Below are 26,639 nucleotides of genomic sequence, written 5' to 3' on the forward strand. Positions count from 1 at the left end.
ATAACTGGTTTCATATCAAAGAAAGCCAAAAATTTGAATGTAGAAATAATTAACTTTTGCCAAATGTAAACTACAGGGATTCTTTAAAACGTTTATGGTATTTTGGTGTTTCAAAATAGTCAAAGTACAGTGTGAAATCCTGTAAAATTTATGAGGGATTTCACACAGGTATCAGTTGCCATTCCCAAACAAACCTGCAAAAGGACAGCACTGGATAAGAGCGCACTCTTCGTTATTAATCATTAATAACTTGTTGACACACCATCTAATCTATTATGGTAAATAACTAGCATCGACTAAGTAGTCTAAGTATTAACCTATATTGCCTCCTAATGGTCTGACTAATTTAGGATTACTGTTTTGTGCCCTTTACGCACGGGTTGAGTTTGGACTATACGTCTCCTTTAAGAAGTCCAAATGCCCCCTCTCCTCCTCCACCTCCCTTTCCACGCTCCTCACATCTCATAGAGGTGTTATTGCATTAAGAATAAACCAGGCGAGCGATCAAAGACACGAATGGAGTTTGCTTTTCAACTTTCGCTACGGGATCGTTGACGGGGATATAGAAAAATAAAGCAAGCTTTAAAACAACGGTTTGGTTATTGGTTTAATCATCGGACAGCGTCGTGAACAGGATTTCTAACTGATATCCAGTCTTGCGTTTGGTAAACTGGGTGGATTACAATGTTATTGTTCATCGCGGGCACTTGAGTTGGCTATTCTGCAGAGTTTTTGAATGCGGTGTTTGGCGTCCTACTCCCCGGCTCGCAGCACGGATATCTGGAAGTGTTGAGAACAGGGAGTCGTTGAAACGGAGTCCTCATGGCGCAACGGGTGCGTAAAAACCTCAACAACAAAAACCCTCAAACGTGGCTGCACATGATAATACTGAAACTGAAAACATATAGAAAGCAATTACAGTAAGATGTGTTTTAATTTGTTAATTTAATTATATCGGTACATACACGCGTTACATGTGTGAGTGCTTGAATAGCCTATACGGCAACAAGTGAAATCTCCAAAAACTCTGACCTATTTCTTTTTGCAATAAGGCGTTTGTTATACTTTTAAATCACTCCTGATTTTATTCCCAATTCAATTATAACCTTAGATATATGTAATGTGTTCTTTTTCGTTATTTTCATGTCATCTAATTCAACATTTAGATGACAGTCAAAGGAGTTACTTGATGCTTACAGTCAGTTCCTAACAAATTTCTGTCGTTGGATACTTTGTGTGAGACCGGTTTAAAGCTCCGACTTTAGGCCCCATATATACAAAACTTAATTTAAATCTAACTCTATTTAACTTTATGTATACTTAAATAATTGTAACGTGTAACGTTATGGTTTAATACTACTTTATATTTTGATTTGTTAATTTAGCCACCGCCAACAATAAAACTGTAAGTCAGGGTGCGAAAAGTTGAGACAAGTAAACTCTTTTATTTTTAGCAAAATGTTGGCTTGTGAAAAATAAAGTATCCTCGATTTAATATAAAGTCTGATATAATCTCAGTCGTGTGTTAGAAACAGTTTAAAAAGTGTGTCCAAAATACATAAAGACATTTTTTTGGCAAGTGTATAGGTTTCATTAAAGGCCTCAAAGTAAAACTGGTTTGCGGTTAATTAATTTGTTTATGTGTAAAACTACTGACATGTAATTAGTTAAGTTGGTTTTGATGGGCAATTTATTATGCTAAACTACAAAGTTTACGAATTTCTCTTGCAGCGACAGCTTGTGTGATTTATGTGTGTGTGCAAAGAAAGTGCAAACACGACTTTAACATTTCACTTTTCCATTGCTTTTAGTACGAAGATATGGTACATTACGGCATGGATGCGGTCGGGATGCCGTCCCCGATGTACGGCGATCCTCACGCCGCAAGAGCGATGCAGGCGATTCACTCGAGTCACGGCCCCGCGCTGCACGGGCACCCGTACCCGCACCCCACAGGTCCCGGTATTCTGCCGCCTGTTAACGACGCACTGAAACGGGACAAAGACGCAATTTACGGGTATGTGTGTATAAGGGTTTGTCTACGATAAAGAAGAGATGATATAGAGAATATATTCGATGTTCTTTCTTTTTGAAAGTACGTGTCAGATGTGTTATGTGTCAGACAGCAATGTTTTTATTAAACATACAAATGCAGTTTTATCCCTGTCCTTAAATTAATATCGGATATGCACATTTTATTAATATTATAGATTCAACAACAACCAAAAAACCTGCATAATATTTGAAAACATTACTTAATGTTGAAAATTAATTTAATTTCATATATAATAAAACAAGGTTTTTACATCTGGTCGATTTTAGGATGTATTAGCAAAAACATAGCCTATATATTGACATATGCATATAAATGATCCATGTCTATATTACATGGATCATTTATACAAAATATATAAATGTATCTCCGATCGACTATTATTTATTAATGAACGATTACTTATTGTTACTTTTAAATCTCCCATTTTTTTATAACATCCTTGAGAATACAACGAAAAGGCCTTGTTGTTGAGTCAGATACAACTTTTATTTTCTCTACAGACATATAAACTCAAGCATACATGTTTTGTTTTTTCAGACACCCCCTCTTCCCTCTGCTTGCACTAGTTTTCGAAAAATGTGAATTGGCGACTTGTACGCCGAGAGAAAGCGGCGTTACTGGAGATGTGTGCTCATCTGAATCATTTGACGAAGACATTACAATATTCTCAAAACAGGTCAGACATGAATTTGTCTTTATCCAAGTACCAGCGCCTCCAGTAGGCTATAAATAAGTTAATAGCAGCTACACAATTCCGTGTATTAAGCACTTGTGTGAACGTTTTTGAGTAAAATTGTTGCTTTTTTCAATTTCAGATAAGGGCGGAAAACCCTTTCTTCTCGTCTAATCCAGACTTGGATAATTTGGTTGGTGGCAGTTTAGTTTTAAATATAAGTAAATGTAATATTTAATATATGCTGAATTGTAGTATAATATTACGTATTTTATTCCACTCAGTCATTTTATTGTTGAATAAAATAGTTACAAGGCCATTTTAGTCATATGTGTCTGGTCGCTTTGTTTTAGATGATTCAAGCCATACAAGTGTTACGATTTCATCTCCTCGAATTAGAGAAGGTAGGTTTTCACTTAGGCAATTTACTATGCTCATTTGTTGATATTATTAATATTGTTGCGATGCTAATATTATTGTAACATATAATACGTATATGTCAATTACATACATTGATGGTGTATTTTCTGTAGGTGCACGAGCTATGCGATAATTTCTGTCACCGCTACATTAGCTGTCTGAAGGGAAAGATGCCCATAGATCTGGTGGTCGATGATAAAGAGGGGGGATCCAGATCTGACGGCGAAGAATTTACACGCACTCCAGGGGGGGCAGAGCAGGCAAGTCCTTATTTGCATTTCTATTTTTATATATTTACTTGTATGTTTTTATGCAGTAGTCTTTAATATTCTTGTTGTGAGCCAGTGAACATATATTATGGAGACCAGGCTTTAGAAAATAAATGTCACTTTAAATAGTGAAAGCTAAAACCTTGACAGCAACATTGGCGCTTCATGAGAGAAAGCGAGAATCACGTTAAATAAATGTGATATAAGAAACAAACGTATTCAACCAAATAGGCAGAAGTGGATTTATTAGTTAGATTTTTTAGTTTTATGCAATGTCCTTTTTAAAAATACAAATGTGTCATAGTTTAGGTGGTAATGTAAAAAAGACAAAAAAATGAGATCAGTTGCAGCAGTTAAGATACTTAAATTAATGTTGAATAAAAAAACCCATATAAAACTAATCGTATAAAAATGTATTTTTCCCAAGTGACACTTTGCAGCATACGTTCAAGTTACTGTATGCGTTGTTCATTTGAATAATTGCGTATGACACTGTAAAACCAACACATGTGAAGTATTTTATTTAAACACAATTAACCTAAAATATCTTGAAAATATCATAATTATTTACGGACTCACAAATTTCTAAACGTAAAAAGAGTTTGAGATAACTTTCTGCTGTGCGTTCTCTTCGTCACATCAGTTTAGACTAGAAACCCCCACCAGTCCCAGTGTCCAAATATATATATTGTGAATGAATCATGTGCAATGTCACCTCATTGTTTAGAATTGTGTTGTTTACTGTATCATTTGCATTGTTGTTGTTGCGCTGGAGTTATCTGTCATGTGAAGAAAACGCCTCATCGATGATGTGGTTTTGTGTGTCACTGTCATTATATTTTGAACGCGGAATGAAAAGGATACTGATTTATTGTCTGCGTGTCACTGCTTGCAGTAACGTTTATTTAGTGCAAAGTATTATGCTAATAGCAAATAACATTACAGAGCTACATTACAGCGGTGTGTGCAAAAGAAAGAGCTCCTCTGCGCAGGAGTGTTTACTTGTACGACGATAAGACAATTTTATTCCACTGTTTAGTTTCCTTAATATTTTAGAATTAAATATAATGCTAGAAAAGATTACTGAGAGATAATCTGGCATGCAGAGAGGGATTTAAGTGTTTCTTAAACAAACACGAAATAAAATAATCCGTAAATGCGAGACATTGTCACCACTCAGTACTTCACAAATACTGTTCACTTGTTTTTCTAGAAAGTTTTTTTAAACCACACAGCTACTTTTATCACTGGTGGATTTAGGATCATTTATTTTTTATATAAGCCTTTTGAATAATTGTTTTGGGTTTTGTATTTTTTTGCTTGTTTAATATGCTTTAAATGAGTTTGATCATTTTTCCTTAGCAGTTTGATCAAAATGTTCAATCCACAATTTTCTTTCATAATTTATTCAAAATCATGTCTTACAAAACCTGCATATGACAATGTTTTCTGTGAAACTCAAAAGAGTATATCTTGAGAAATATCTCAGTTGTGTCCATACATGAATAGACAATTGCGTCCAATTTTGTCTGGTTACCAACATTCTTCAAAATATCTTCTTTTGTATTCTACAGAACAAGGAAATTCACTAAGGGTTGAAATGACGTGAGGCTGAGTAAATGATGAAATAACTTTAATTTTTGGATGAACTATCCCTTTAACCAATGAGTAAAATTGTAACAACTAGCCGCAGTCCTTTTTATAATACAATCTGTCAAGAATGCCACAGTTCAGCAATAATGTTCAAGCTGTCATACTTTAGGCATGAATAAAAACCTTCCGCTAAAGATATAGTCCCTGGGATGTAAACCCAGGCGAAAGCGTTGGACACCCAATAGGTGTCGTGCATTTATATACACACTTGCGTGATTAACAGGTGTTTTTATTCTCGGTTGTTTCTGTGTTGTATTGACCAATCTTCATCCAAAACCGGAAAAATCCTTCGCATAAGGAGGAAGAGTTTGTTGGCATTTTCATTTCATGTCGTTTCATTCAGTCCGTTAAAACTAACAATATGGTTTTCAAAATATCCTGTGCGTGTATGTGTGTGTTTGTTTGTCTTTTGAGTTATGTACAGATGTTTGTGCATGCATGCGTGCGTGTGTGTGTATATATATACAGATGTGTGTTTGTGTTAAAGCAGTCTCTAGTCTTTTCGAACTGTTTGCTCTTGGAACATGTGTTCCGTATTACTCCTTACAGCACTGCTTTGGTATGCAGCTCTATACTGTATTTAACCAATAATATATTACACTGAACACAACTTATTACTCTCTCTGTACACCCAACATCCTCCCCATCTGTCTAACTCTTTCTGTCTGGCGTTCGGACTGTATCTGTTTTGTGTGTCTGTCTAAGTCTACTTTTGTGTTCATCTTTCTGTCTGTCTTCCCATTGCTGTGTTTCTGTCATTGTCATTGTCGTGTCTATGTTTGTCTGTCTGTCTGTCTAATTCCTGGTATGTCTCTCTCTCTAGGTGTGCTGGAGGGAAGATGATGCTGCATCGGTTCATTCTGCCGATGCGCCCGGTGCCTGCAGTAGACACCCCAGCTCACACAATGGAGACAACAGCAGCGAGCACGGTAACACACACTCCAGCAGATACACACACATGCATGCAAGTGTTTGTAAAAAGCTTCCTGTCTGCCAAGTGAAACAGAGCTTCAGCAGGTTTGTCATCTCTAGCATACATTTGCACTTTAGCACCACCACGGGGGTGTCCTACCGCACACACACACACCCACACAAAAGCGCACGCACAAACATACACACTCGCACATCGGCCAAAAGACTCCTAAATTACTGCAGACGCTCTGAGCACGTACTTGTGTGCGGTTGTGTGTTGGACAGGAAATGGTGCATGGTGGTTATAAAGACTCTTCTCTGTGCTCTTCAGCTTTGAGCACCAACCATGGCCAATAAAAACCAGAGTACATACTTTCTCGCACGCGTGCGTCTACGTGCGTTCTGTCTCAGCTCAACAGTTGTGAGGGTGGCTCTGACAGAATATTTCACTACCTGTAAGAGACAACGGACAGACAAACAGGCAGTTAACCCTCGGAGACCCAGCGTAGTACAATAGCGATAATTTAAAACGCTAAATATGGGTTAAGACAACATACTGAAAAGTACAACAGCAGTCCACAGCTCCACACTAAGGATAGGATGGAAGGTATTTTTTTAATTTCCAGCTCGCAAAGTCTTGATTATAGCCTATTGACACCTTTTTTATTTTCCAACATTCAATCTGGCAGTATTTCAAAAACATGTCAACTTGAGTAAACACGAGACACATTTTTATAAATGTTGCACAGATGCAATGGACTGAGAACAATGCTCAAAGAGATCCCTTTCAGTGAATCATAGATTTTTAGATTTTCAATGTAAACCAATGTCATTTTGTCAGAGGACTGCTAAGAGCTGACCACATCTAAATCTTAACATCCCACCCTGCCGGGAAACCTATCCAAAACTGTCCAGTACAAGAAAGTCAAGAAGTGTACCTACGTGGTGCAACCGCAAGTCTATTAGTGTCAAAGCTTTTTAACTTGACTGTTTATTTGTTGTTCTTAGGTGACTTTTTGGATCAGGGTGTTGCCTCCCCAAGCACAGGCGAAGAAGATGATCCGGATAAAGACAGGAAGAACAACAAGAAAAGAGGGATTTTTCCCAAGGTGGCAACCAACGTCATGAGGGCATGGCTGTTTCAGCACCTCACGGTAAAGGGAATGTCTCATTCGGTTCCAAAAAGTGTTGCAAATGTAATTTTAAGATTTTTAAAGATTTTTTATATGCCTGTTTCTCAAACCCAGACATAGACTGCTTGTTATTAAATAGAACCACACCTTGTTATATTGCGTATGTCTTATATGCTTTATGTAGCTCAGTGGTAAGAGCACGCAGCTAGCAAAGTCAAGGTCATGGGTTTGATCCCAGGATTGCACATACACAGATAGAAATGTAAAGTAAAATTGGATAAAGCGTCTGCCAAATGCATAATACCAGCATTGCTAAGCTAAAAACCTTCACGAAATTTGTCTTGCTAAATGCTCCCTAACATTAAAATTGTATTTTGTCAATTACAGTAAAATAGCTTTGTGTACACAATAAGCAACTGGTATGATAGATTGATTTTGCTGCAATTCTTCACAATTATTGTGTTATTTTATGCATGTGAATCATCCTGCTTGTTTGTTGTTGTAATGATATATATGTGGTTTTATCTCCAGCCGCATCTCAGATATTACATATCCAACTAAAATATCTATTTTGATCTATTCATCATATGTGAGTAACCGCTAAAGAAGCTTGTGGTGGCGTGTCTTAACCTGCCCACCCATGTTATTTCAAGCTCACTGACGCCCCTTCATTGTCTAGAGGCTAGTTAGTGAAAACACATGCACTAATGACCATTGTAACAATATATTAGGGGTAAAGCACAAACAGGGTTCTTTTTCTGTTGTCATGTGTACGGTGTAATAATTGTTTCCTTGGAGAACTGGCGAGGCATGACTTCGAGCCCTCCCTCTCTAGAGCCTCAAATATTTGATCAATGTTTCTGTTTTTGCTTTTGCTTTCGAATGACTTAATACATAAATTCCTTTTAATTCAAACTTTAACTACTTGCAGCTTTTCCCCCGTCTCTCACCGGGAAACTTGTTGAAAGTTTGTAACAAACACACACCACCTCATAAACACGTGTTTATATGCATTCAGTATAAAGGCTGTGATCTGGATGGGGTTATTAGCAGGTCATTTGTTGCAGATGTGAACCAGCAGAGCTACAAAACTGTCTTGCTATTCAACATTAGGGAATATCAGGAGGATATTAGTGCTTTTAGTATTTAACAGTTTTAAGGTTTATATTTTGCTCAAGTAAAGCAAGTGAAGATATGTTTTGACAGAGGACAAAAAAAACACTTAAAGGGACAGTTCACCCCCGAAAAAAATTCTGTCATGATTTACTCTCTCTTAAATTGTTGTTTCGAATTTGTATACATTTCCTTGTTCTGATGAATAGATTTAGATATTTGGAAGAATGCTTGTAACCAAACTGTTCTAGGCCACCGCTGACTACTAAAGTAGGAAAAACTACAATAGTAGTGAAAAGTGGCAAAGAACTGTTTGCTTTCCTACATTCTTCAAAGTATGTTCTTTTGTGTTCAACAGAACAAAGAAATGTATAAAAAAATCCTACTATGATAGTCGATGGTGGCCAAGAACTGTTTGGTTACAAGCATTCTTCCACATATTCTCTTTGTTCATCTGAACAAAGAAATGCATACAGATTTGGAACAACTTGAGGGTGAGTAAAAAAGACAGTATTTTCATTTTGGGTGAACTGTCCCTTTAAGGTTTAAAAGAACTAAATGTGTAAATAGTAAAGAAGACAGGGTAAAAGTAAACTTTATTCTGTTGCCATATTGTACAGACACAAGCAATTTGCAGTGACCCCACTGTGTGCACCCAAGCACAAATGACCAAACAAGTAAGAAGTAAACATATAGGACAGAATGTGGACCCTGATATTGATCGTGAGCATGCAGATTGATGACATACAACGTTCCCTAAGCTCAATAGGGGGTTAAAGGTCACGGGTGTAAAAGAACGCCCCCACCCTGCGGGTGTTTTTATACTAGTACAGTCGCCTCTGTTCCATTCAGCAACCAGACAAACACTATAAACACACACACATACACACACACAAGCCCGTCTGTTTGATGTCTAAAGTTAAGAAATACGAGAAGCAACTAAAAATCCAATTCATGTTTTCCAGCCCCCCACCCTCACTGTTGCGGGCTCTGATCATTTAAAATCTGCATATTCACGTTTGTCAGCTGTAAATTTGATTTCGCAGACCATCGCTTGTCGCTCTGTGATAGAGCAGACAACAGGCACCTATCAAATTAAAGAAACATTTCTCATAAAAATAAAAATGCTGTCATTTACAAAAGATGGAAATTCTGTCATCATTTACTCACCCTCAAGTTGTTCCAAACTTGTACAAATTTTATTCTGCTTAACACGATGAAAGACATTTGAAAGACTGTTATTGGACACCAATGACTACTATAGTAGGAAAAAACTATGGTAGTCAATGGTGCCGCAGAAAAATTCTTCAAAATATCCTCTTTTGTGTTCACACAACATAAGACATTTATACAGGTTTGGAACAACTTGAGGATGAGTAAATATTGACAGAATTTAAATTTTTCGGCAGTTTGACTTTGACTGGAACTCTCAAAACTCTTTAATGTCAATCTTACGCAATACACTTACAAGCATTTTTATTTGAAACTGGCAAGTTTTCATGAAAGGCAAGATTATCAGTGAAAAAAGACTTGGTATTATCCTCACAAAATGTTATCACACATCTTTATAGGACTTCAAACTCGAGAAATATGAACATCTGCCTAGGTTTGGAATAAAGTGGGCACATAAAGAACTATTGGTAAACTATCCCTCAATTACATTCACAAATTCTCAAGCTTCAAGGCGAGTCTTATTTAAACTCTCGTCTAAACAAAACCCTCTTATTCCTTTATTTATACTCAAGACATTTTATGCTACTGTTCAGCCTGTTTCTCTCCAGGCTCAGTTTTCCTTTGAAGTGACGGAGCATTTGGTCGTAATGAGGGAGGCGCAATTAGCGTCAGTCTCAAAAAATGAGGAGCCGAGGGCTTTGGTGGGGGTTGGTGGTGGAGTTCATTTATCCAAGCTGCACAGGCATGTTGTGCGAGGATGGATCTACTGGGGTTCCACCCCCCTCCAGGGTCTCTCCAGGGTCGAACTCGCTGTTATCAAAACACCATCCATTACCGCTCTGACAGCTTCTCCTGGGGACCCGGGGTCTGCTAGACCTACAGGGAATTTCCGTCCTTGCCCGTGAAAGAAAGGGATGGAGAAAGAGAATGAAAGAGGGGAGAGGTGATTCATCACGGCCAGACCTTTCTTTCTCGTAAACGGAGAAGGTGGTGGTCGGGGAGGGGGGTTAAACGGAGATGAAACAGAGAAGCGTCATGCAGAAAAGTAAGGGAATAAACGGAGGATTGTATCTGCACAGTTAATGAAAATCACAGTTGGCCTGCTGGGTTTTAGAGGCAACGTCTACTTTTATAAAACTGCAAATCTGTTTTATGCAGTGTCTGGGAAGCTATAAAATGGTTGCTTGCCAATATAAGCTACTCTTTAAAAAGTTAAAGTTAATTAACAATATTAAAACTATGTACAGTATATTTGATTACATCATTTACTTAAAGGTAAATCTTGTTGATTTTAGTTTAGTATGCAGAAACACGTATACTATATAAGCAATTTATGGGTTGATTTCTCTGAAAAAGCTCTCCTGCTATCAATTGCTCTGTTGGTTAAAGCATGGGGGTTTGACCGATGGCTTGAGCTTAAAGTTGGTCTAGCTGTTAGTGTGACAAACGGGAAATGGTTTAGTTTGGAAGCAGTCACAGTTTTTTGCAATTCCATTTGGTTTTGGTAAAATTATTTATGTCACTTTAAGACGGATACAAAAAAACACCAAATGTGGATAATACATGTAAATCTGCACTATACATACAAACTAATGTTCATACAAGGATTGAAAAGATACTTCAGTCGCACTTTGTACAATTTGCATTGTTTCAGCAGCTACACAGAAAACAATAACAACCAATAGACAATAAACATAGATGTACAGTTTACATACATACACATAAAAATATATATAGGTAGTAAATATATTGTAAATGTGGCCCTGTGTGTGACAACAAAAAACTTACACTGAAGTTAAATCTCTTTAAGGCTTTTTGATTATAAGTATAATTATGTTTTATGTAAAATTAAAATATTTGCCAACTACCCATGTATATGTATGTATATATGAAGAGTTCGGTTCCAAAATAAGATTTTTTAAAAATCATGCTTTTTATGTTATGTTTTTATTGTGTTAGTTAGCTGTATTTTTGTTGTTATTTTCATGGGTATTAACATGTATTTTTGAGCCAAATTTTTGGAGCTAAACTCTTCATATATACAGTATATATATAGAGAGAGATACTAATATACAGTAAAATACAGTCATAAAAACACAAAATGAAAACAGCATTAGAACATACAGTACAGGACATTATTGCAAGTCTTCAAAAGATTAGCAAAAGATACATGAAGATACATTTGGCAACACTATGTAAGAATACTTGTCTGTGGGCTTTTTTCAAACCTTTGTGTGTATGATGTACATTCTCGAGCGCAACTGTAAAAATTAAAGGATTGGAAACAAATTGTTGTATTCAAATCATGAGTAAGCTGTAATAAAAAAATACTAATAATAATTTTCCTGTTCAGCTTACATTAGCTTCAGTTTTGAATAAAATACATGGGTCATCACACACACACACAGCTGCAGTGGTGGGTGAGGCAGGGCGTGTTTTAGACTCTTTTAAGTACCGTTCACTCTGAATTACTGATCATTAGAGCCCTAACAGCTTTACTGCCTCTGTAAACAGGATAATGACCCCACACACACCTTCGACTCTTCATTGAGTTTCACAGAACACACACACATTCATCGGAGGCCTGTACACACCTCCAGCCAGCACGGCTCGCCCGGTCGTAAAGTTACACACCATTTGCTACCAGAGCTCTTGCCCGGCAACAGGTGTTAAGAGAGAGTAATTCATGGGTGAGGTGTTTATAGTCGCTGCTGTAAAACCGCTGCTCCTCAATCAGTTTCTAATACACGTCCCACTTTATTTCCATATCTAGTTGAGGTTTCCATGGCCGACCTAAGATCAGTTGGCTAATTGGAGGTTGAGACCTATTTTGTTGACGTGCGCATATCCTTGGGGTTCAGTTTTTTTTTGCTGGTAGATCCGTCGCCGTTGGTTACAGGATTGTAATTTGTATTGATTTTATGGCTTGGAGGCTTTCAGATTGGCGAATGGGTTTGCTTGAGCCTGATTGTCCGAGCGGATACATGAGGAATCAGTTTTGGTGCAACACAATACAAATGGAGAACAGAACAGAGCACATTACGTAAATTAATAGCGAGACTAACAAAATTGAAACTAAAGCTTCTTTTTAAATAAAGATGCTTTTTGTATATCCTGATTTATATATTTGACTTTATTATGTATTTTCAAACATAAATCATAAACAGAAAATACGTAATCTTCAAATATGCCATATGCATTAATTTGAAACGTAATGTTGATATTTGTTTGATGCGTTTCGTAGCACCCGTACCCCTCTGAGGAACAGAAGAGGCAGCTGTCCCAAGACACAGGGCTGACCATTCTCCAGGTCAACAACTGGTAAGCATTGATACAAATGTGCAAAACTCAAAGCTCAACGCTTGTGCCATCCAGATGTGAGCGATCTGAAATGTGAAGCATGTTTTATTCTACATTCTTATAACACAAATCCAGATAAAAGGAAAATGCGGTTAACGTTTTAAAGCTCAGCAAAGGCCTTTTTATCCCATCGTTCTTTAGAAGATCATCCAGGTCTGGTGTTTTAAAGCCAGAAGCAAATGCATTGATCTGAATAACTTACATAGTAACATCAAGACATTTTTAAATCTCCAAAGAGAACCATAAAAACGCATGTTTTTTTTTGCCGTGCAGAACTTTCAATAGCTTTATATTTTAAGTGTATTTTCTGAACTGAATGAATGTGAAAGGAAATGACCTGTGGTGACATCCAGTCATAACATTTCTGGGAGTATTTCTGTACGGACAAAGCCACAGACAACCTAATCTATGAGTACAGTAATCTAATTAATGACAGTGTTGTGGTGTAGTAGTTAAAGTTCTGAGCTTGTATCCCAAAGGTTGTTGGATCAAACCTTGTAACTGGAATTAAGCTGCATGTGCCGATTATGCCCTTAAATGTGGGCTATAAATGGCTTTGGTTAACAAAGGGCTGCTAAATGAAATAAATCAACTGTCTTTTCTCCTCTATAGAGCACATTTGTTTTTAATGAGTCCATACAAGTCCTGGTATCTTCAGGAGCACATCTCGGGCTTTTCAGACATACCAGATGTTTGGGGGATTAGCCCTGAAAATTTCCTCTCATGAGTTAAACATTTTTTAAGCCACAATTCACAGGATAAAATAACTCTAAAATAGAGTTTTTAGTATTTTTTATTTTCACAATTGGCTTTTAATTCATGGTTTCTTCTTTATGGCATTAATTCTATGCTGGGGAAACAGGAATAAAACATATGCTTTATTTCTGTATTTTCCCACGTTGCTCCAAAATGAGTCTTGATATTTTTATACAAATATTTTTTTTATCTGATACAAACACTTAGCGAGAGGTTAACTTCCATTCTGTGTTTGGTGACAACATAACAATTTATTTCAGATTTAATTTATCTTAATATTCATTTGTAGTAATATTTTATTGTAAATTGATCGAATGAAATTGAAGTAAAACTATGCAGCAGTTGTTGGTTCTTTGCGGAGGTCTACCTGAAGTTTGGGCCACATAACTTTAATGTTGTTGGTGCTGAAACATCCATAGAGCAGACCATTTTGAAAAAACAGTGCTGGTCCAGAAGCATTAGATCAGAATACAACCAACAGAACATGTATAGCAGAATCAAAATGTTTAATTAATATATTTAGAATTATATTATGTAAAAATAAGAAAAAAGAAAACGGAAATGCTTCTGGAGCAGTTGTTACATCTTGCGATGTGGTCTCTCTCTCTCTCTCTCTCTCTCTCTCTCTCTCTCTCTCTCTCCAGATATACAGTATATATATAACCTTTTGGTTCCATAAAAAACCTTTAACATCTGAAGAACCTTTCTGCTTCACAAAAGGTCCTTTGTGGTGAAAAAATTTCTTCAGATTATAAAAAAAGGAAGAAAGAGATGGTTCTTTAAAAAACTCTTCTTTGAGGAACCAAAAGTGGTTCTTCTATGGTATTGCTGTGAAGCACCTTTTTTGCACCTTTTAATTTTAAGACTGTATATATATTAGGGTTGTCAATAGGTGTCGAGTCATCATTTTTTTATCGCCATTTATTGCACCCTTTTCGTACAATTAACTACAATTAATCGCACACGTATAGTGAAATGAAACATACACTATTTATTTGCTTAACATATTTATTTTAGTTTTAACAGGTAGGAAATATAAAGAAAATAAAGTTCTCAAACACAACAGTCTTTACTGCTAAATAAATGAAATAAAGAAGAATTCTCATTAAAGCTACAAAATCACATTGATTTCTTCTTTTTTTTTGTTCCCTGATTAACATCAGTGACAGGAGTCACAGCAGCACGTTTAAAAACACGGCCCCTTTAAGAGCTGCCGCTCTGAGCAGGTCTCATGCGCTTCCTATTTTCAGTGCTCTTTGCATTCATTTAAGACTTTATTAAACTCGTTGAAGACAGTGCTTGCGAAAATACTATACAAAATGTGCAAAAAAATGAATTGCATGTGTTAACGTTGATAGCCCTAAAGTATATATTAATTATAGATGGTGGATAAACAACAGCCCTTACTATTATGGTACAGAAAAAGTTGATACCCTAAGGAGATATACTTATATCGTAAAGTACATCGACTGTTGCCCATCACTGTAAACAATATCTAGAGCTCTGACTGATTAGCAGTTTAATCACCAGAGTGAAAATACATTAGGTGCTTCTCAAAGCCCAACACAAACAGAGCGCAGAATGTGTGTGTATGTTTCAGGGAGGAAACAGGTGAGGGGAGGCAAGGAGTGAAAACGAGCTGCTGTCAAATTAAACAGAAATTATCACAAGCAACAGCTGGACTGGTTTATTTAAACGCGGACACGCACTCACACACACTCATAGAAAGCAACACTGTCCTCTGAATGACCTCACAATACAGTGGGCTAAAAGAACATTATATGTCTATAGTTTACAGACCGGAACACTCTTGTGTGTGAGTTTAAGGTTCAATATATAACTGGAGAATGTATCTATTATAACAAGACACAGGCGTGTAGTACAGTGGGGTCAAAAAGTCTAAAGCATCACTTAAAATATTACATTATTAAAATAATGGAACATTTTGACATATTAATTAGGTTAAAAGAAAATGCTTCTAGGTTCAATAACCAAATCATTTGCAATACAGACTCGATATCAATTTCTTCTTATATTTCTTTTTTTAAAGCATGCAAGATGCAAAGTATGGACGTTTTTTCATTAGTGGTCTCAGACCTTTGGACCTCACTGTATACGGTTCAAGGTAAAATGCATTTCTTAGCTCCCAAGTGTGTGAGAAAGGGCCCCCAAATATTTCACTGGCTGCGTACTTTTGTTATGAGTGTGCTGTGCATGTTGGGCTGTGCTGAAGTGTGTGTGTGTTTGTAGAGTACAGCAAAAGCATGAAGCTCGTAAACTTGGTCTCGTGGTGAGAAGGGGGGTTCAGTGAGGGGTCAGCTTTTAACCCCCTTTAAGAGTGGGACGGGCTCTTCACCGCCGGGGATAGTGCTCTTATCTCTGATTGGTCACCTAACGGGCGGAGCTATAGGGGGGATGCTGACCCCCTACAACCTCAGTAAAGTCTTTACAATTATACCTGTTAGACCTTTCGTTTTCGAGTCTTTTTTGGCTTAGAATTAATCTCAACTTGCTTTGATTCATACTTTGGAGCCAACACTGCATCAAAATTGTTTCGTACAATAGTATTTCATTTTTTTATAAATAGGTTTATTGCGTTGTATGAATAGCATTTAGTGTTGCATTTTTTCTGTTGTCTGTGACCCTATCAGAGCAGACCTGTGACCCATCGCTGGGTCGTGACCCCACCAGCTGACAACTGCTGACCTAGAGCAGTGATTATCTAACTGTGGTATGCCAAGTGTCTCTGGTGGTACAAAACATGACTTTACATAAAATGGCAATACTCATTGCTATTTTCTGATCTTTATAACTATACATTTGATATAGTTGTCATCTAATCAGTCATCTCTCTATTTTGAAACCAGTTAGTCTTACCGACAATTATTTTCTTACAGTAAGTTCAGCTATGAACATTTTAATTCACATGCTGACAGTATTAGTATAATGATTTGATATACACCTAAAGATTTTCAGTTAGTTTTGATGGGGTACATCTTGTTATATATATTTTTTAAATTAATACATTAATATGTTTTATAATTCCCTTTTTTTTTCTTTGTCATTACTATCTGTATTAATATGAATTCACAGTAAAGTTGCTTTCAACAAAGCAAGTAAGAAGCGCCACAGAAATACATTTAAATGTAAGCATTGTCGATATGCTTCTTTACTTAATTTTGTGTAGTGATATCGTTTTCAATGTGATTGTGATACTGTAACAATTTTAACAGTAGACTTCCATTTGCTTATAGGGAGACTAGAGATATTTAAAGATTAAATTCCAAAATATTTTTAGTATTAATGTGCTTAGATTGGACTGCAAAACTTGTACTGTAAGAGTCCTTCCACTGCACCATCCATCTTATTAACGGCAGGAAAACTGATATTTAAATAACGAATGGAACGGCGGTTGCCCAATTCTTGCATCCAAATGTTTCATTTCCTCAATACTCAGCAAACGTTCCTGCGATGAGGTGTTTCTCGGATGTTCTGATCACTGCTCTAACGTAAAGAAGGGTCATGCGGCTCTTGACGTTTCAGACCTCGACGCCTCTCGCTGTGTGTGTAATTCACTTCCTGCGACTGAAAAGCAGAACATCCCCTGCTTTGTGAAGGCTAAAATGGAAGCAAACCACCTGGGGTGACGCGGAGGAGTCATTAATCATGTGTGGACTTGTGCCCTGGCACCCGGAGGTCAGAGGTCACAGGGAATTTTTGAGACTGAGAAAGAGCAGAGCTGCGCTGCTGCCCAGGGTGTGAGGTCACCGAGTCAGTGGGTGAAAGGTCAAGCATAGCATGGGAATATATGTAGAAAGCATTGAAGATCTAAAGAGCTGCAAAAAGTTTTCGAGTTCTTTGTTAAAATTAACTCTAATTTTTTTATATGGAGGTGATCATTTACCATTTTGTCAATGAAGATATGGCCTGGATGGGATTGTTTTTATCATCCGACAGATGTACAGTAAATCTGATCACTTATCTTAGCAGCAAATGTAACAAGTCACATGATTTGAGGTCTCATTCATGCGTTTGGCACAATAGCCTTCTTCTTGCTTTTAAAACTCTTTTTCTTGTGTTCTTCTGTTCCTTTAGGTTTATAAATGCCAGGAGGAGGATCGTCCAGCCGATGATCGACCAGTCCAACCGTGCTGGCAAGTGACGCTTTGTAAATCTTAAAAATTGATCTTTTGTGCCGGCAAAAGGAATTTATGTTTTTATTGAAAGCTCAGAACTGTACAGAATGGGTTAATAACTTGTTAATGAGCATTTAAACAAGCATGTTGTTTAATTCCTTCAACTCCGTCACACTCTGTCTTGCTGTTTCAAGTGCAGGAATGCACATTGACTGGCCCCTAAAATGGTTTTCGGGATGAATTATTTGAACTCAGGCTTATCCATCAAACACACCCTTCCGAGCTCAGAATGAAGTGTGAGGCGTTCAGGTTTGGGGAGGTTTGGGGTTGACGTCTACAATGGGACTCAAAAACAAATATAAAAACGTTAGCCAGGGTTACTTGCACCAAACATTTTTGATTACTCTGACTTTTTTGTAAGAAACAAACAGGCTGTTTTTGCTACTGTACCTTTAAGACTGGCTCTGCTCCAAAACAAGAAAAATGCAATTTTGTATCACAAGTATACAGCAAGGTTAAGGATATGCACCCAAAATATTTTTTTGATAGCGTTCAAAAAGAAATATTGATTAGACTTTTCATTAGACTTATTTCATTAGACTTTTTCGATTAGACTAGAGTGTATTTTTGTTTATGGTATTTAGCTAAGCTACACGTCAACTCAAACTGAATTTTAAAGTTCACGTCTCCCTTGTGTGCTGTGTTTGAGGATGGTTACTTGTATGACATGTGGTTTGGTGTGGCTGCCTGTGTAGAGCTTTCCAAATCTCTCACTTCTAAGATTCCATTTCACTTACTCACTAGGTTTTGGAAAAGAGCCTAAATGTCAGTCATCTCTGCTGTGATTGGCTTACTCCAACTTACCTACTTCACACTGACTGTAGTTTCTCTGATTGACACATTTTGCTTCCAAAATAGTTTTGGTGGAACTGAGTTTGTTGCATTATAAGTGCTGCATGAATATAATTCACTGCTAAACTGATAGTTCGAAACAACAATGAAAGTGTCAATTTAGTGCAATACTGAGACAATTGCACAGTAGCTCGTTGAAAAAGTATTGTGCCATGTATGCATGTTTATGTTTATATATGTCTGTGTGTGTGCAGTAGGTCATGGTGGCCCCTACACACCAGATGGTCAGCCAATGGGAGGTTTCGTAATGGACGGGCAGTCACACATGGGCATCAGACCACCAGGTACATCATCCCTCACATCTAAAAGGTCTAAAAGAACTGTTTAGCTGTATCTAAACCCATTTAAAGCCATTTTTTTAAATAAGCATGTTTCATATATTTTAGTTATATATTATGTTTCAAGTGTTAATTATCATTATTTTTTTAATTGTAAAGTTAGCCAGTTTATCACATTTTTGTTTAAATTGCTCTTTATTTTATCATAAAATATGATCTCATTGCTGTACTGCAAAAAGTATTTTAATAACGCAGTATTCATTTTTGCATTGATGTATAATGTACAATAAACTTTACATATGTAAATGAGAATCACAACGATTCACTAATGCTTTGAAACTAAAACAGCATCATTAAAGTAATGAGACTTTTTAGAGAAAATGTGACAAGTTGTCATCCAAACGTCACAGTATAACAGATCCAAACACAATGTCTGCTTCATTTGTCTGAAGCTTAATCTGATTTCTTATTTTCTCAGGATAAAATTAATCTAAATATCTGAGAAAATACACACATTTCACACATAACATCTCCCTCTTTTTTCACGTACAGCAGCTCTCGGCAGTCTTGGGGGAGTGAATATGGGGTTAGACAGTCAATGGCACTACATGTAAACGGTCCACCCTGCCATCCTGCTTAACATAGCAAACAAGAGGTACGTTTCTGTACAAGGGACAAGAGCACATACAAAGACAAACAAAGAGGAAGAGAGTGTGTTTGTGAGTAGAAGAGAGTGAGAGATTGTTCTGAATAAATAGTTAACTTAAAATTACGGTACAATTAAGTATCTTCAACTTTATTAATTTAGGTATAAAGTAAGCAATACTTAAATTATTTTAGTGTACTTAATACAATATAGTTAAGCTTACTTAATTGAATCAAGGCAACAAGTTTGCACAATTTAATTAAGTAAAGAAAACAAACTCGTTTTCACAATGTACTACAATATTAAAGAGAACTGATTTTTTTTCTCTTTTGCTGCACATCAAAGTTCAAGGTGGGTGAACTCTGACCTGCGGGTGGAAAAAAGTGACCAATGAAGAATCTAAATATCACCCATTTACATAAATACAGAATGTTTTTTACGTTACATGTCGAGTAGCACATCAAAACTAAATCGCTTTCAGTATAATATTTTTTTTATTATTATTACACTTGCATTTGAAGAGTAGGCTGAAATGATCTGTTTATATACACAAGGGTATGAACTGCACAACATATTCATGTTGACACATTCTCCTGCCGCATCCCTTCATGCCCTGGGTCTGATAAATTAGTCACTATTGATTACTCAGTGCAGACAGTTTATGACATTAGAATTAGTTAATGTCTCAACCCATAGGAAGAGATAAAGATGAAAGGATCTGTTTTGACAAGTGAAGTGATTTGCGACAGTACACTGTCGCCAGCAGTGTTTTCCTTACAAATGATTGAACCTCTTTTTGATTACAGAGTCGGGCATTTCGGTGAACGGATTTGTCCTCTGCACACGTTCGGAAAATGGATTTTTAAATGGCCTATAATTCTACGGCATGGACACCTGTATAAAAAACATAAAACGCCAGCTTTTGGAACACTCTAGAATTCCTGCAAGAGACTTTCAAGATGGCCGCCTCGACTCGTGTTCAGCGTGATGGGCAGATCAACAGTATTGCAAACAATGTCGAAAAGAAATGCCCCAACACCTGGACATACCCGCCGTGGGCCCGGGAGATTCTTTAACGTGACCTCTCACCTGGAACCAGGTGATTCTTCCACCGACCTTAAAGGTCAAAACAAAGTCTCGCGTTTCAACTCAAGTGCCACCTGTAATGAAGAGTCATTATTCTCCAAACAAAAGACGTAGAGTCTTTCTGCAGTGGGCGTCGCGCCGGCAAACATCAACATCGCGTTTGCAGACGTCCGCTTGTCTGGAATAGGCAATGCGAAAGGCCATGAGAACTTTTGACTGTCTAAGCAATGCAATACGATACCAAATTCTGTATATAAAGCTGCTGGATGTGTCAGATATGATACAGTTATGAATGCAACAAAAGGTTTCACATGCACGTTTAGCTGCAGTATACAACTCTTGAGTCTGTTTGAGATCACGAGACTTTGAAAGGTTATAATGTTTGTTAATTTTCTGAATTTGACTGACGTGAACGGAAGTGTATTTTCACACTATGTGTGTGTGTGTGTGTTTGGGTTTCAGTAAGTGTGGGTTTACTCGCATAAAAATTCATACCTCAACGAGTGTGTTATTTGTCATTGTTGCATATTGCTTTTGTGGCAATCTGCTCAGATTTATTGGCTATGTTTGGAATAAGATACTGCTCAGTATATGCCGTGTACTAATTTGACAAATAGTATGGGAAACAGTATGCAGTGCGTAATTCTGAATTTTACAAATGGTAAAATGCGACATTGTTTTAAGTGACATTTATCGTAACTAGAAATAATATGATTATTTTACATTTTTAACCCTTGTGTGGTGTTTGGGTCTGTAAGAACAGTTTTTAACGTAAAAAAAGTATTACATTTACATTACACTACTCACATATTTTCCATGAATGTGAACTGAGGAAAATGACAAATATTAACCATATGCGCTGTCTGTGTTGCATGAAATTGGGATGAAGCAAACATCTGTACAAGATTTTAACATAATTCTTTATGGGTGTGATGATTTAAAAACCATATAATGCTATGGGCCCACTACACCCGTGAACATTGGCTAAGTAAAAGAACGTGAACACAATACAAGGGTTAATTTAATACAAACATTTGTTTTAAAACATCTATGTTTGGAAGTCTTGCCAAATAATGAGTCAATAAGATCTTAGCTCTTGTCCGGTTCATTTCTCATTTAACACATTTCACATTTTGGCAAGTAGGTCATGCATTCAAAAAGTTTGCATATACAAAGTAAACATATTATATACTGCAGAAATAATAGATGGTAGTATGGCAATGTGCTATTCCAAACATATCCTTTGCTTGGAAAGTGGATCTAATGCAGGAGGTGGTGTGTATCGCCCCCTGTAGGACATGAGAGTTACTGCTGCCTCCTGAAATTTCTAGATGACCTGCTGTCGTTGAACAAAAAAATTCCACAATGACTGGGCTAAACTGATGTTAAGTCTGTTTGCAAACACAATTACAAACTTATCTGAACTATTTACAATAGACATTACCAGTAGACCTATTAATAACACTGAATCAATACCACTAAATCAAAAAATGACAATAACAAGCAGCACCGGTCAAAAAGAGAAAGCGGGATATGAATGGGGGTTGTAGATGTAAGACAAACATGTGAGGTTGGAGGGTGACTGATACTCAGCGTAATTAAAACGTCTGGGTTTGACATTTTAATACTTGATCTCCCTCGTCTTCCACTTTCCTGTTTAAACCAAACCAAAACAAACCAGCATCATCTCACCAGAGGAGAATTTTGAAGTGAATCCAAAACTGTTTACAATTCTGGCAAACTGTTTTACGTTGAGATATTTTACTCTGCCAGTAAGACTCGAGCAGTTTTCCTGTTTGTATTATGAGTGTATGTTTTAGATCAGTTCTTCGCAGTCACAGACCTTCAGTTTAGAAGGACTCTCATTTTCAATGTGGCTGAATCTCATGAAATGTAGCTCATATTTCACATGAAAATCAGTAGGAAAAAATAAGACGTTTTATTTTGCCTAGAGTAAAATCTGGTTAAAGAGTTTATTAGTATTTGATTTGCAGAAAAAAAAAACATGAAACATAAAATCAGTTTAACACTATTTTACCTTTTAAGTTCGCAATTCTCATTATTATAGAAGTGAATGTATTACAGCTTTTTTTGCATTAATGTTTAAAAATATATATTCTAATAGTAATAAAATGACATTTTTATATTTTTCATTTTTTTCATTTCTAAAGAAAGTGCTTCACAATGCCATAAAATAACCATTTTGTGTGGTTCCACCAAGAAGAACCACAGGTTTCACAAAAAAAATATTGTTGTGGGAAAGGGTTCCCTAGATTATCAAAAAAAGTAAGAAAGAAATATAGTTCTTATAATAACTTTTGACTGAATGGCTTTTTGGGGAACCCCAAATTGGTTCTTCTGTTTGACATTGGATATTTTTATTTAAACCTATTATTTAAATTACATTTCTTTATTTTTCCATTACAGGACTCAGAAATGCAGATACAACTTTATAAATTAAGATTTACCTTTTATAACTGGACAATTCCGTGAAAATGTCAACCGTACCACGATTTTTATTATGGTAACAGATTTTAACATTTGGTGGTTAAAATACCCCTGTGAGATCTCTCATCAAATTTGTAAAGCATTTGTTTTATTTTTAATGCATATTTTTTATGTCCTATAAAGAGGCATCTCTTCTCCATTCAATGCGTATTATTGCTTCAGGATTGTCCATTTTATTTTATAGAAATCCTACAACGTTTATCGTCTCCCAAAAACTGCGTCCTTTTTTGTCACATGTTTATTTCCCTTTTTTTAAATATATTTTTTTTCATAGACTGACTTTTTTATGTTTAGACTCTATCAACATGGGTTCAGTAAAACATAAACAGATGGTTCAATATAATCGTTACAATTTCATTCTATGTGCATTTTATTGTCACGGCCATAACGCAAAATGTCACATCCATAACGCAGGAATTACCCAACCTCATAAAGCTTCATATGCTTCGTTCTTTAAGCAAATATATAATGTCTTATTTCCTTTTGATCGAGAGGTGACATATGACCTTGACATGAGTTTCACCTACCCACTTATGATACACTTAACTTGAGTATTTAATTACCATAAGATCATAATTTTAAAGCTAGTAGCACTCTTGGCATATATACTGTGTTGCTTTAGCCACTTAAATCATGCATATAATAAGGCTTGTCCGCAATCTGCGAGGAAATGAGGGGATTGAATATCCCTCTGGATCTGTTTCAGTTAAAGAGGAAAGAGAAACGCGGAGTGAGATGAACAAGTGGGTGTCGGGTTGTCCCCCGAAAGCCTTGTCTGAAGCAGCCACAGGCTTTATTTAACAAAGTGACACACATTTGAGTGCAAGAGGCCATGAGATTTGCACAACTTTGGGATCATGAATATTAAATGCACACATCATGAATTACATCATAAACTAGTTAATTCGCAAATTCTAAAATTGACCACATGACATGATCCATTATCAAACATCAGAGTAAAAATGCCTAGCGCATAATAACACCAAAGTTGAAGAATATATTTTCCTTTGCTTAACCTAATAATAATTGTTTCCTCTCATTAATACGCCTTGAATAAGCTCACTTTGCAAAGGAAAGGGGTATCAGATAGTTAAGACTTACAGGTCATCGATAGATGGAGGCCCACCAGAGGCAGGCCGTGGGTGTAAAAGTGCAGTAGCGTCGAATCTGAGGGCCTAAGGAGAGATATGAGCTTGTTGAGGGGTGACTGTCATTAAACTCACTGTTGCACATACGGTTACCAAACAACCTCTGTGTGACCCAAACCACAACCACACCAAAGAGGGGCCTGTGAGTGATTATGCAATCTCACATACACATATACATTCAATCAGCTCTTCTAATCAGGGCCCGGCCACAAAAAGGCCAAGCAGGGGTCGTTAGGGGCCTTTTCTGATGACATCATCATAGTGCTGCGGGTAATCGGAGCCGTAGCGCCGGCGGCAGTACGGGGGCTGTAAATCACAGATTCCCAATACAGGAGTGTTTGGTGAAGAACGTCAATCCATTAAATAAAAGACTGGAGCAGAGAGAAAAGAGTGCTTGTATAGGTTTAGCTATATTTGTGAAGGCCCTGTGTCCTCGGTAACAATGACAAAAATGTCTCATAAAGTGGGCAAAGTGTGTTTGTCTTTACATCTGATGCAGTGGATGAGATTCTGTGAAGGTTGGGTTTATCATTAGCTTTATATTAAATCAATAAAAGTCTATGAAATTATTTTACTATAAAGTGTACAGTTACACAGACACACGTATGAGTCTGGACTGAGATGTTAACATTAGAAATCTGTTGAGGTAGCTTTAGCCCGTGACAGGGCAGTCAATCAGACCTCTGTCGACATATCGTCTCGACAGTTTAACCGTTCACGGGAGATTTATTAGACACGGGTCAGATCAAATAATATATCTCTAGTATGCTGTTGTTTAGAATGACTTAACTCCATTGATTGGCTTCACTCATGAGGCTCATTCCGACATAGACAGAGCCCACAGGAAACTGAGCTTAAGCGCTGAACCGTGATATATCATGCTTGATAATTTGATGAGATGTTCTTTATTTGTCATGTGGGCGAACGGCAGAAGTGAGTTTGGCAATCACCTTAATGTCTGGAAGGAGACATCCTTAGATGTCTTAAAGGGATAGTTCAGCTAAATATTGTTAATTTACTCGCATCTTGTTGCAAATTGACGCTGTGGTTTCTCCATTGAAGTACTATAAATTGTAATTGTAATAAACAGAAGAGTTTAACGTGTACCACAAAAAAAAACATTATGCAGGTTTAGAAATATGTATATAAGGATATAAATACTTAGCTATTCGCCCATATTACAATAACATATTATTGAATTATAAAAGACTGATGTATTGTAGTTTGGAAACTGTGGTTTCCTGTGAGCCTACCATTTAAAAAAAAAAGGTAGTTGTAAAGTAGGCTTAATGCTATTGATGGATGAACCGTCCAACATTCTGTTTAAAAAACTGTTTGGTATGACATCAAACGGATGTACATTTCCACTTAACCTCTAAGAGGTCGAACACGTGAGCCTTCAAATTTATGTTCGGCTCCAGGAGCTATTTCCTGTTTTACATTGCCATGAAAAAAACACTTGGAATTTAAAGCTACAGCGTTTAGAAGCTAAACTATTGTAATATAAAAGTCAGGACCGTATCTGATCCACACTGTGACATGCGGCAGATGCGACATTTATCCCAAGTAATCACTCTATAAGTAAAATAGGGAAAAAGGATCTGACAAGCTAAGATTACTATCAACCATTTAGACACAGTTCATTAGAGGAAAGCACACACAAACAACCACTTATCGACTGACCTACAAAAACACAGACATTTAAGTTTTTCGTATGGATGTTTACTGACAGCCAGTCAAACCAGTGCAATGCTCCAGGCTTCTGTCAGTATTCTCATGATGCACATCTAAAGGAGAATAGAAAAGATAAACATTATTTGCATATTGAGATTTCTTTCCAAATGTAAACATGTAAACGAAAACACTTTTAACTGGATTTAATGCCAAAAATGTAAATTAAATAAATATTATATAACTATATACGCTGCAAAGATTGTAATAGCCTATGTTTATTAGTTATATCTTTTTTATATTATTATTTTTTATTCCATTTGTTCTAACACTGGTGGACAACTGTTCTTAACACAATTAAATGCATTATTTAGAAATAAATGTTTGCAAAAACTTTTATAACATTTATACCTACCTTTGCCCTCCACGTCTAACGTTAAATGTGGTTCTATCTCGTGTTTTTATGTCAAATTTAGTTACTAAAGCAACAATGAAAATACTGCGCTGCTCACTAACTTTAACTTAAAGTTACTTTTTTACTATATTCTACGAGTGTATAAACATTAATATTATATATGTTATTTTATTGCTAATAAACGAAAAAGAAGATACTAGATAAGTTTAACGCCAAAGAAAATCTCCAGAGACGTTTGGCTTTGGTGTTGCGCAACAATTGCGCGCATTGGATGTTCTTGAACGCGCGGTTTCCCGCAATGAATCATGGGAAAGGCTCGTC

The 26,639-nt window shown here is 36.6% G+C and overlaps 1 protein-coding gene across 3 annotated transcripts; it reads left to right on the forward strand.

Moving 5' to 3' along the window:
• The first annotated feature begins 327 nt into the window (after positions 1-327).
• On the forward strand, positions 328-21,076 carry meis1a (Meis homeobox 1 a). 3 transcript variants are annotated; one of them, XM_056730338.1, is made up of 13 exons: positions 328-834; positions 1,812-2,017; positions 2,594-2,732; positions 2,872-2,922; positions 3,083-3,133; positions 3,263-3,409; positions 5,895-6,000; positions 6,992-7,137; positions 12,647-12,723; positions 17,614-17,672; positions 18,761-18,850; positions 19,397-19,499; positions 20,297-21,076. In XM_056730338.1, the coding sequence occupies exons 1-12, from the start codon at positions 823-825 to the stop codon at positions 19,456-19,458; spliced, it is 1,146 nt and encodes a 381-aa protein (XP_056586316.1). In that variant the 5' UTR covers positions 328-822; the 3' UTR covers positions 19,459-19,499; positions 20,297-21,076. The 3 variants fall into 3 exon arrangements, with proteins under 3 accessions (XP_056586316.1, XP_056586326.1, XP_056586336.1); XM_056730348.1 differs by having other exon boundaries at positions 18,764-18,850; XM_056730358.1 differs by lacking the exon at positions 328-834 and adding an exon at positions 842-920.
• Positions 21,077-26,639: the final 5,563 nt, after the last annotated feature.

The sequence above is a fragment of the Triplophysa dalaica genome, chromosome 2 (genome assembly GCF_015846415.1).
Source record: "Triplophysa dalaica isolate WHDGS20190420 chromosome 2, ASM1584641v1, whole genome shotgun sequence".
Taxonomy (NCBI): domain Eukaryota; kingdom Metazoa; phylum Chordata; class Actinopteri; order Cypriniformes; family Nemacheilidae; genus Triplophysa; species Triplophysa dalaica.